Genomic DNA, 12,994 nt, shown 5'->3' with positions numbered 1-12,994 from the left:
AAGAATCAAAGCGCTCACTACAGTCATGAATTGCGAAGTATTAATGTTTAAATTTCTGAAGCAATAAAACGAAAATGAACCAATCCAATTAATAATTGAAAAATCGATGGATGTGAAGATACCTACTAAAACACAGCTGTGCCATTACCCCAAGGTCAATTAACATTTAACATTTGTTTTTACATTTCTATTTTGTTCTAGAAAGTTTATTGACAAAATGAAAACATGAAAAACTATTTGACACTCAAATTATAAATATCTATCCTGCAAAGGATGATATTGGATTCTTAACTACATGATTAATATTTTTCGCAAAAAATTGCGGACACATGAAATGTTTTCTTTAACTTGCAAATTTATATATTGGCTCTAGCTACCCTGTCTTTTTCCTTGGCGATTTAATTAAAGGAGAGCGTTTCCCACTCACAACTCCAGACTCACCAATGAAACAATTTACAAACAGGATTCCTCCCAGGAATCCATTGGAACTTTAAAGCTGCTGCCTCCAGAGGAAGAGCATTGAATTGATCCGATTGTTAGGTCATACTGCATATCATGTTGACTGATGGCCGGATTCCAGTGGAAAGCAACAGGGAACAAATGTGAAAGCTTGCGTGTGGTTATTGATGGGTACTCATATCACCAGACTTAGAGGTGTTCTATTTTATCCGGCGTTACAGGTATATATTCTGTATATATAATCAGACTTAGAGGTTGCATTTTCATAATGGACCAATTGTGTCCATGGTTACAGGTATATTTATACTGTATATATATCACCAGAATTACAGGTGGTCTTTACATGGTTGACCAGTTGTGCCCGGAGGTACATATATATACAAATGTATGTACTATATATACATTTTACTCGGTTTGGTTTATTTTGTTATTATCAACAGCCAGGGTCATAAAAGGACTGCCTGGTTTTGGAGGGTGGAGGGTTAATGAAAAAGTGTCGAGACACCTTAAGCACTTGGCCATCCCCCCCCCCCCCCACCCCCCCCCCCCCCCCCCCCCACCTGTGAAACCGAAAAATTGCACACTCAGAATTGAAACATTTTATCACCAGCATGATGGATTAGTGCTCCAGTAAGGCCATCACAAAATCAATCTACGTAAACTATCGTTATCTATAACATGTTTTACAGACAAATCATAGATAATTTACTGTAGTATTTAGTTCTAAAACCAAACTTGTTCATTTCAGCGTATTATTTAATGCAGGATAAATTAAATCCCGGATGATTCCTTGTATTTGTCTTCCTGTGAAACAGTGACAGCGGATTGTTTAAGTGTGGTTTCAGTTCCAGCAGTGTCTTCCGGCAGCCTGTTCCACGGTTCCTCTACACCTTTACCGAAAACCAGATATACGATCGCCGCTGCTATATACGCCCCCATTGATACGTAGAATATAGTCTGCCACCGACTCATAGTTTCCTGCATAGATAATTAGAAATGCAAATAATGTATCATGTTTGCTTCTGTATTCCAAAGATGTATATCGTTTTTTTGTTGTTTTTTTTCCTTTGTTTTTTGTTTTTGCGGGTGTATCTTATTCTTGTGAAGTTCGTTATCCTATCATAATCACAAACATTAAAAATTGTAAAATTAAGTTGTTTCGGTTGTCTTTACGAAATGCTTTGATTGTTCAATTTTTTTGAATGGTAAATCAGGAAACGTAGATTATTTATCAATGCATTTTTTATACATTTAATATTACCATTTACAAAAAATATTTATACTTTTAGAGTTTTATTAATTGCGCTGTTTATGAAGTAACTTTCTTATGCTAGATAAGGCTCCTTTCTTGTATATTATTGAATTGATATATATGTACGTATATTACCGGATGCTTTTGTTTCTGTATCATCATGGTCTATAACAATACCCGAAAGTTTAGATACTGGCGTAAGTAAACTTAAACATTAGTGCTGTGTAATTTGAACATCATTTTATGCCAATTTATGTAGAAGTCTTGTTGACCCTGATGTCAATTTATGTAGAAGTCTTGTTGACTCTGATGTCAATTTATGTAGAAGTATTGTTGACTCTGATGTCAATTTATGTAGAAGTCTTGTTGACCCTGATGTCAATTTATGTAGAAGTATTGTTGACCCTGATGTCAATTTATGTAGAAGTCTTGTTGACTCTGATGTCAATTTATGTAGAAGTCTTGTTGACCCTGATGTCAATTTATGTAGAAATCTTGTTGACCCTGATGTCAATTTATGTAGAAATCTTGTTGACCCTGATGTCAATTTATGTAGAAATCTTGTTGACCCTGATGTCAATTTATGTAGAAGTCTTGTTGACCCTGATGTCAATTTATGTAGAAGTCTTGTTGACTCTGATGTCAATTTATGTACAAGTCTTGTTGACTCTGATGTCAATTTATGTAGAAGTCTTGTTAACCCTGATGTCAATTTATGTAGAAGTCTTTTTGACTCTGATGTCAATTTATGTAGAAATCTTGTTGACCCTGATGTCAATTTATGTAGAAGTCTTGTTGACCCTGATGTCAATTTATGTAGAAGTCTTGTTGACTCTGATGTCAATTTATGTAGAAGTCTTGTTGACCCTGATGTCAATTTATGTAGAAGTCTTGTTAACCCTGATGTCAATTTATGTAGAAATCTTGTTGACCCTGATGTCAATTTATGTAGAAGTCATGATTGTTAAACATCTGTTTACTTACGTTATTGTTGGTGAGTAAGCCAACAAAGGAAGGAGAGAAAACTCCAGGTAAATTGGAAAAAAAGTTTGAAAGCCCCATCAATATACCTGTAAATTAAGACACAACAACATGAACCGTACTAGCTATAGAGTTAGTTTTTCATATGAGCGGTGTAATGTCATATAACGACAATGTCATGGCCATTAAAAAGTATTGTCGTGAAAATCGAGATAAAAACCAAGAAAACTTGATTTTCATGTGCATCGCAATCATCGTAAAAATGCCAACACCCAAGATTATTCGCCTAATTGATTAAACAATAGGCTTATTTGGTAGGAATTGCTAACTTGATGGCGACATTGCTTTAGCTCTGGCCATTAATTGATCATTCTGATGACCATACACAGCACTTACCCGAGTGATTGTAACCAATGTCCAAAATGTTCACCGTCACTCCCACGGCGGTAAATCCTCCCAAACCGTTACCGATAACAATGAGTGCGACAACAAAGACATGCTCACATCCGGCCAGGGAGATCAGCGGTAAACAAAGAGCAGCAGGTACCAGACCTATTAACACATCAACACGTCACAATAAATCAAACCTATTAACTAATAACAACACGTCACAATAAACCAAACCTATTAATACATAACAACACGTCACAATAAATCAAACCTATCAACACATAACAACACGTCACAATAAACCAAACTTATTAACACATAACAACACGTCACAATAAACCAAACCTATTAACACATAACAACACGTCACAATAAACCAAACTTATTAACACATAACAACACGTCACAATAAACCAAACCTATTAATACATAACAACACGTCACAATAAACCAAACCTATTAACACATAACAACACGTCACAATAAACCAAACATATTAACACATAACAACACGTCACAATAAACCAAACCTATTAACACATCAACACGTCACAATAAACCAAACTTATTAATACATAACAACATGTCACAATAAACCAAACATATTAACACATAACAACACGTCACAATAAACCAAACCTATTAATACATAACAACACGTCACAATAAACCAAACCTATTAACACATAACAACACGTCACAATAAACCAAACATATTAACACATAACAACACGTCACAATAAACCAAACCCATCAACACATAACAACACGTCACAATAAACCAAACCCATCAACACATAACAACACGTCACAATAAACCAAACTTATCAACACATAACAACACGTCACAATAAACCAAACTTATTAACACATAACAACACGTCACAATAAACCAAACTTATTAACACATAACAACACGTCACAATCAATCAAACTTATTAATACATAACAACATGTCACAATAAACCAAACCTATTAACACATAACAACACGTCACAATAAACCAAACCTATTAACACATAACAACACGTCACAATAAATCAAACCTATTAATACATAACAACACGTCACAATAAATCAAACCTATTAACACATAACAACACGTCACAATAAATCAAACCTATTAACATATAACAACACGTCACAATAAACCAAACCTATTAACACATAACAACACGTCACAATAAACCAAACCTAATAACACATAACAACACGTCACAATAAACCAAACTTATTAACACATAACAACATGTCACAATAAATCAAACCTATTAACACATAACAACATATCACAATAAACCAGACCTATTAACACATAACAACACGTCACAATAAACCAGACCTATTAACACATAACAACACGTCACAATAAACCAAACCTATTAACACATAACAACACGTCACAATAAACCAAACATATTAACACATAACAACACGTCACAATAAACCAAACATATTAACACATAACAACACGTCACAATAAACCAACCTTATCAACACATAACAACACGTCACAATAAACCAAACTTATTAAGACATAACAACACGTCACAATAAACCAAACATATTAACACATAACAACACGTCACAATAAACCAAACTTATCAACACATAACAACACGTCACAATAAACCAAACCTATTAACACATAACAACACGTCACAATAAACCAAACGTATTAACACATAACAACACGTCACAATAAACCAAACCCATCAACACATAACAACACGTCACAATAAACCAAACTTATTAACACATAACAACACGTCACAATAAACCAAACATATTAACACATAACAACACGTCACAATAAACCAAACCCATCAACACATAACAACACGTCACAATAAACCAAACATATTAATACATAACAACACGTCACAATAAACCAAACCTATTAACACATAACAACACGTCACAATAAACCAAACCTATTAACACATAACAACACGTCACAATAAACCAAACCTATTAACACATAACAACACGTCACAATAAACCAAACCCATCAACACATAACAACACGTCACAATAAACCAAACCTTTTAACACATAACAACACGTCACAATCAATCAAACATATTAACACACAACAACACGTCACATTAAACCAAACCTATTAACACATAACAACACGTCACAATAAACAAAACCTATTAACACACCAACACGTCACAATAAACCAAACCTATTAACACACCAACACGTCACAATAAACCAAACCTATTAACACATAACACGTCACAATAAACCAAACCTATTAACACATCAACACGTCACAATAAACCAAACCTATTAACACATAACAACACGTCACAATAAACCAAACCTATTAACTAATAACAACACGTCACAATAAACCAAATATATTAACACATAACAACACGTGACAATAAACCAAACCTATAAACACATAACAACACGTCACAATAAACCAAACCTATTAACACATAACAACACGTCACAATAAACCAAACCTATTAACACATAACAACACGTCACAATAAACCAGTCATATTAACACATAACAACACGTCACAATAAACCAAACCTATTAACACATAACAACACGTCACAATAAACCAAACCTATTAACACATAACAACACGTCACAATAAACCAAACCTATTAACACATAACAACACGTCACAATAAACCAAACCTATTAATACATAACAACACGTCACAATAAACCAAACATATTAACACATCAACACGTCACAATAAACCAAACCTATTAATACATAACAACACGTCACAATAAACCAAACCCATCAACACATAACAACACGTCACAATAAACCAAACCTATTAATACATAACAACACGTCACAATAAACCAAATATATTAACACATAACAACACGTGACAATAAACCAAACCTATTAACACATAACAACACGTCACAATAAACCAAACCTATTAACACATAACAACACGTCACAATAAACCAAACCTATTAACACATAACAACACGTCACAATAAACCAAACCTATTAACACACCAACACGTCACAATAAACCAAACCTATTAACACACCAACACGTCACAATAAACCAAACCTATTAACACATAACACGTCACAATAAACCAAACCTATTAACACATCAACACGTCACAATAAACCAGACCTATTAACACATAACAACACGTCACAATAAACCAAACCTATTAACTAATAACAACACGTCACAATAAACCAAATATATTAACACATAACAACACGTCACAATAAACCAAACCCATCAACACATAACAACACGTCACAATAAACCAAACCTATTAACACATAACAACACGTCACAATAAACCAAACCTATTAACACATAACAACACGTCACAATAAACCAGTCATATTAACACATAACAACACGTCACAATAAACCAAACCTATTAACACATAACAACACGTCACAATAAACCAAACCTATTAACACATAACAACACGTCACAATAAACCAAACCTATTAACACATAACAACACGTCACAATAAACCAAACCTATTAATACATAACAACACGTCACAATAAACCAAACCTATTAACACATCAACACGTCACAATAAACCAAACTTATTAATACATAACAACACGTCACAATAAACCAAACTTATCAACTCATAACGACACGCCACAATAAACCAAATCTATTAACTTATCACAACACGCCACAATAAACCAAATCTATTAACTAATAACAACACGTCACAATAAAATAGACCTATTAACTCGCATCAACAAATCACAATAAACTAGACCTATTAACTCATAACACTTCATCACAATTAAAAATCAAATAGGGAATATGTGGAAAGGGAAACATCTAAATCAGGCAAGCACGATCTGATAACATAACACCTGAACTCGCCATAAATTCCATAGCTAGTGAAAAGTTAATAAACGGAAATAACTAGTAATATGTTTATAAACGAATTAGCGAGTACATGTATGATGTTTATGAACGACATAGCTATTAAGATTTTTAAGCGACATAGATTGTAAGATGTTATAAAAATTACGTATGCATCAAATGTATCTGTTGATCCGATATATATGAAGTGTTTTGAATGCCGCAATGCTGGCTAGTTTTGCCTACCTAATGCAGTGAAAAGTTTACGCACGGTAGCAGTCGACAGATATCGTCTACTTCTGAGCATGTCCGCTATAATTCCTCCAAACAGTCTGGTTAGCAACGACACTAGCGTGGGTAAAGCCATATAAAACCCATCCTAGAAAAAGAACATCGCAAACAGAAAATACAAGGCGTATGGAAAAGATAGATATATACTATATTAGAGGCAAAATGTGGCAGACAGAAACAATGATACCTATATACATGATAACATAACATTGTTGGGGGTTTAAGTAACACCAAGGTCCAACGTGCATATTGTTTGTCGGACATTTGTTAAATTCAAACAAAACTTCGAACTAAATCCAAGAAATCATAACGTTTCCCAAGCGATGTAAGCTAGGAAAGAAAGATGATATTATCCTGAAATAGAGAATGCGCAACAGCATCATTAAAATAATTGCGTTGATAATAAATAAAATGTCACGGTGAGCTCTCCGTCTGCGGCTGATGTTATAAAGTAAAGTCCTGTATTAAGTTCACTAGGCTATATGCGACATTTATTGTGATTCAGTTTCGTATCATTTGCAATACATGTATAAAAACATGTGAAAATGAAGAAAATCGTAAAATGGTACCAATTGTTTAGCCTGCGTTTTATATTAAAACCAAGTCGAGGGACACAAGATACTTTTAGATCAATTATTATTTATGAGGTCTTGTTGTTCTTATATGCATTGTTTGTTTTTTATCGTCATATATATATACATACGTACGTACTTGTGTTATATCAAACTTCTGTATTTTATTCATGTAGGTAGGTAGTGTAGTGTATGTAATGTAACCTCCCCAGGCCTCTAAGAAGTTGGTAAGATTTATCGCCCACATTGCTGATGATGTCAGAACTGCCCTCCAAGGAGTAGGATAATTCTACAAATGGAGTTAACAAAAATTTCAGTAAAAATTCAAAATATAAATCTCCCACGAAAGAGAGAACGATTAGTTTACATAATGTATTCAGATTTAATAAGGATGATATGGATTCTGCTAACATTTGAGAGTTTTGTTGTCATTGCAATATCATTAATATTGTGATAATTCACAATAAGAATATATGAATATATAGACTTAGTCTATGATATGCCGTGAACGGCAAGGTGAGTCTACGGTCAAACTGACACAGAGTGAAACCCGTCCGTATTGTAACAGCTTGAAATTGGCATTGTAGACTGGCGAGTGCCGTGACGCACCGCTGCACATCGCTTTCGGGGCGAGTTGACATGAGCCAACTGTGTCCTGCCAACTCGTTACATATATTCACAACAGTATTATTCAATATTTGACTTGTGATGTGACTTTGATTCAACTTAAAGGTTCTCCCCACGTGTGCATTTTGTATGTACATTATAGCTTCATTAATGGAGGAATATTTATAACGATACTGACGTTACCTTTGCTTTCTTCAATGACGCAGTACTCTCAATGTACAGTCTCTCGGCTGCCGAGATCCTTGTGTGATCAGAAGGTGTTTCAAATATAAGAAATTGCCAAAATACGAACCATACCACTGCCGCTCCGCCTAATGAAAATGACAATTTACGTTATTTCAGCATATGCAGTGATGAATAAGTCTAGAAATGTCCATAACAACGTTTTTATATAATGATGTAATCGAACATAAAAATATAAAATACAAAATGAGTTTTCAATTGTTTTGCACATACGAAAGCATATTACCAAATATATAGAAAACGGAAGGCCAGCCGCCTAGGAAATCCGAATCGCACAAGTACCCGGCAACAGGCATTATAACAACATTGCCAAGAACAGCACCTAAAACACCAGAACATTGAAAATGATCAAAACAAAACAAAAAAACACATAACCAGTTGATATAAACAAAAAAAATCGTAACACAAATTCTTAAGATGAGCAAAATAAAAACCTCGCACGTTCCAGAATGGTAAGCATATCAAAACCTAATAACGTTTATCATATAACCACCGTGGTATAGACAACAGATTATAATGTATACTACCTAGCATCCACGACGTTTTTTAAGGAAGTAAAAATGGAATATCAATAACAGTCATCAACCTGGCTCTCCCAAAGCAATCGTACGTATAATGGACATATAAATACCGCATGTCCGCCATATAAATACCGCACGCCTGGAAAGAGAGATGATACTATCCAGAAATGGATAATTCGCACGGCGTCATTGAAATAATCCAATAAATTACAATAAAATACCATGGTTTTGCTGTCTTTTATATTGTTAATATATAGGGGTAAGCGGCTGATGCCATAAATACTGTAATGTATTTAAATACATTAGGCTGTATAAGATGACAATTGTCATTAGGTTTCGTGTTATTCAAAACACAAGTCTGAACCATTTCAAAAATGGAGGCGATTGCATACCTTTGGTACCAACTTGTATAGGCTCTGTTTGATATTAAAACCAGATCGACCATGACGGACAAAGGCTGTGCCCCTTGGTAATGATAAACTGTCAATCTTCTCAAGAAAAAAAAACCAGAAGTACGTTACCCTTCCTCCAGAATTACATGGAATGTTTTGTATTGGGTATTAAGATAGGAGATATAATGTATACGGTAAACTGATGGAAACTGGTTTAATAAATCAATGACACATCTTCCTGATTTTCTTTTATTTTCATTTTATTTTGAGTGTGGTATATTTATATACATGTATATATTTACTGTATACCTGAGCTTGAAATTATCGGTAGAATGGTTCGTTCCATCTCTGGTGTCCATTTCCCTTGCATTTCAGCAATAGCTGGGAATGTCATTCCCTTTAAATGTAAAATAATTCTTTATAAGAATAAGAAGATACTTTCTAAGGTAGTTTATTCTTATATTTCAAGGATTCAATAACTTGTACTGAATCGCATAATGGTATATTTAACAAAAGGTACCTCCAAATATCCTCATAGCGGTACCTTCGGATGTGGGGACTACATGATTCGATTCAGATTAACATATCACTGAAATAATCTAAAAAAAATAGATATATTCATTTCCCCCCACATATGCTATGCATAAAGAAAAACTTGGTTTCATTAATATGCCTTTTATATTTCCTGACAGTTTTTTTTCTTTTAAGAATGTTTGTTATACATTAATTATAATTGATATGTAGTCAAACAAATAATAGTGTCATTGTGGAAGAAAATATAATGAAAAAGTAAAAACCGACGCTGACACAAATTAGCGCATTCACTCCATCATGTGAGCTCTTTAGACTGTTTATGTTTTGAAAAATGTTGTTTTACAATTCGTGTTTCATTTATGTGCCTTTTACATATCCTAACATTTTTTTATTTTTTTTAAGAATTTTTATTATTTATATTATCAGTCAAAACACAAACAGTCTGTAAAACTCCCATGATGGAACCAAAGCGCTAATAGTGTCGGTTCTTATGTCGGTTTTTACTATTTTCAATATATGTATTTACTTTATTTTATCATGTTTCCACAAATGCTATACGAACCCCAGCTAATCCTTCAGCAGCCCTGACGATAATCAGTGCCCATGTTCCGACCCTAGCAACCACAGGGGTTACCAAGGACAGAATGGCTGTTATCAACACTCCGTATCCAAAAACACGTTTCCCTCCGAATGTTCTGGCCAAGAACCCTCCTGGAATTTGGGTTACAATGTATCCGTAGAAAAAGGAGCTGAGAAGAATCCCTTGTGTACTCTCGTCCCAGTCAAATTCTGCAGCCTGGGCACATTAACATTGAACAACTTAACAAAGTAATGAGATATTGCGAGTTGACTTTGGATGAGCTTCTATTCTATTACTGACACAGTCATTTAAACAGTCAGTAGTGAAATTTAAATAACCAGATCGTAAAGTTACATATGAAATATTATCAGATATTTTAACTATCAATTCTTATACGTTAATGTCTCAAAAATCGTGACAATATGATGGCATGCAGGATTAATCAACCAATCCCCCTCTACATCGTATACGAAACATTGATGTCATTGAGAGAGATTTTTCGTAAATTAACTGCCTTGGCGTATGTTTATGCCCTCCAGTGTCGCTTACATGTATTATGTGCATAGTTTGGTTTGGTTTGTGTTTGTTTGACGTCCTATTAACAGCCAGGGTCATTTAAGGACGTGCCAGGTTTGGAGGTGGAGGAAAACCGGAGTACCCAGAGAAAACCACCAGCGTACGTTCAGTACCTGGCAACTGCCCAACCTAGGTTTCGAACTCGCAACCCAGAGGTGGAGGGCTAGTGTTAAAGTGTCGGGACACCTTAACCACCGCGGCCCATTCATTGCGAAGCCACACGGGTGCGATTTTAGAATATCTTGATGGTTAGGCATGGCTATAAAAGCAGCACTGCTATACATGTACCAGTTTGTTTTAGTCTTTTGCACCGGACTTCAGCTGATTGAAGGGTGCTAATTGTACAAAAGAAGCACTGACCCAAGACGGAACCTAATAATAAGGTTGCTGAGAAAAAGGTCAAGAATAAGAAGGGAGTGCTCACCATCCATTTGAATTACAGAGTATCTAAAAATGTATGGCTATTACAACGTACCAGTCATTCATTTCCCAATTTAAATCCCAAAATCTAACTTCATCACTTGGAAGAGTTATTCCTGAAGAGTTTGCCGTACTGTAAATATGATGTCCACATGATCTTTATGACGTTAAATGTACAGACATGATACTAACAACAATTCATAGTTGTTTACCTGCAAAGCTTCATATTAAGTATCAATGTTAACTCAACACATAACAAATGTGAAATGCAGGCCTTTATCCAAAGTATCATTCTTATTTAAAGTCATAGGATCTACGATATTCACATGAAAAATATATGCCCAGTTTTCAGAAAAACGCCTCTAAAGTGGAGCAAATAAATTACAAGCCTTAATTTGTTTTCGCTCTCATAAAAGTAATTAAAAATATAATGATAACGGTTTTAAGTCAACTTATTATCATGGTTCATAACTACCTACCGACAGATTGTCAACAAACAAAAAAATTATCCGAATGATATTATAGGTACTAGTAAATGAAACTGTTTTTCGCTTAAAGAAAATTAATCAATCAGAATTAATGCAAAATCTATTGTTATTGTTAACTTGTCATTTTCAATGATATTGGGGTATTTTACCTAGATTCGTTTGTCCTGTAATCCACTTCTATAAACATAGTTTGTAATGAATTGTAGAAAAGGAGGTACCTGATTGGTTGTTGTCTTTGTATTGTTTATACTCGTCCCAGGACACACATCGTTATAGGTGTTATTAACGGATTTAGAATCTGTGTAGTTTGTCATGGCAACTATGGCAACGCTAAGGTTAAAGCGAAGGGTATACAGGTGGAATTTTCCGATAAATGTTAAAATTGTGAAGGTATGCCTTGCACCATAACCTGAAAGAAAAGTCAAATTTATTATATATTACACTCTTTTTGATAAGTTTGGCACAGACACACATAACGGTCGAACTTGACTTAATACCGAACAAAAACGATATAAGATTACAAATAATGATATATTTATATATAGCTTCCTCTACGATTAAAAAGAGTTTTTTTTAAACATCTAAAATAATCAAATATAGAAACTTGTTTAAACCCACATACTCCCAAAGAAATTTACATACATGTTTCCATTTTGACCTCTTCACATATTTCAGACTTGATATATACCTCACAAATTATCGCGAATCAAAAACTGAAGGAAAATGTCTTGACACCTGCCATTCTTTAATTTAACGATACATGCCATTCTTTAATTTGACGACACACGCCATTCTTTAATTTGACGACACCTGC

At 34.2% G+C, this 12,994-nt stretch overlaps 2 protein-coding genes across 2 annotated transcripts; both read right to left on the bottom strand.

Moving 5' to 3' along the window:
• Window positions 1-1,033: 1,033 nt before the first annotated feature.
• Window positions 1,034-9,671, bottom strand: LOC117317070 (sialin-like). Its single transcript, XM_033871857.1, has 8 exons — window positions 9,583-9,671; window positions 8,896-8,991; window positions 8,610-8,737; window positions 7,939-8,088; window positions 7,183-7,315; window positions 3,089-3,244; window positions 2,696-2,781; window positions 1,034-1,437 (listed from the first exon to the last, which is right to left on the bottom strand). Exons 2-8 carry the CDS (start codon window positions 8,963-8,965, stop codon window positions 1,231-1,233), a joined length of 930 nt encoding a protein of 309 aa, XP_033727748.1. The 5' UTR covers window positions 8,966-8,991; window positions 9,583-9,671; the 3' UTR covers window positions 1,034-1,230.
• Window positions 9,672-9,880: 209 nt separating this feature from the next.
• LOC117316297 (sialin-like) lies at window positions 9,881-12,662 on the bottom strand. The gene is made up of 3 exons (XM_033870836.1): window positions 12,399-12,662; window positions 10,679-10,912; window positions 9,881-9,979 (listed from the first exon to the last, which is right to left on the bottom strand). The coding sequence occupies exons 1-3, from the start codon at window positions 12,492-12,494 to the stop codon at window positions 9,881-9,883; spliced, it is 429 nt and encodes a 142-aa protein (XP_033726727.1). The 5' UTR covers window positions 12,495-12,662.
• Window positions 12,663-12,994: the final 332 nt, after the last annotated feature.

The sequence above is a fragment of the Pecten maximus genome, chromosome 18, assembly GCF_902652985.1.
Source record: "Pecten maximus chromosome 18, xPecMax1.1, whole genome shotgun sequence".
Classification (NCBI taxonomy): Eukaryota; Metazoa; Mollusca; class Bivalvia; order Pectinida; family Pectinidae; genus Pecten; species Pecten maximus.
This window is presented reverse-complemented; position numbering and strand designations above follow the sequence as displayed.

Coding starts and splice junctions, on each gene's coding strand:
- LOC117316297 (XM_033870836.1), bottom strand. CDS start 12,494: ATGACAAACTACACAGATTCTAAATCCGTTAATAACACCTATAACGAT. Junction 10,913..12,398: donor CAAAGACAACAACCAATCAG/GTACCTCCTTTT, acceptor TAATGTGCCCAG/GCTGCAGAATTTGACTGGGA. Junction 9,980..10,678: donor CTGCTGAAGGATTAGCTGGG/GTTCGTATAGCA, acceptor TTACATTTAAAG/GGAATGACATTCCCAGCTAT.
- LOC117317070 (XM_033871857.1), bottom strand. CDS start 8,965: ATGCCTGTTGCCGGGTACTTGTGCGATTCGGATTTCCTAGGCGGCTGG. Junction 8,738..8,895: donor TTCCGTTTTCTATATATTTG/GTAATATGCTTT, acceptor CATTTTCATTAG/GCGGAGCGGCAGTGGTATGG. Junction 7,316..7,938: donor AGAAGTTTGATATAACACAA/GTACGTACGTAT, acceptor TTCTTTTTCTAG/GATGGGTTTTATATGGCTTT.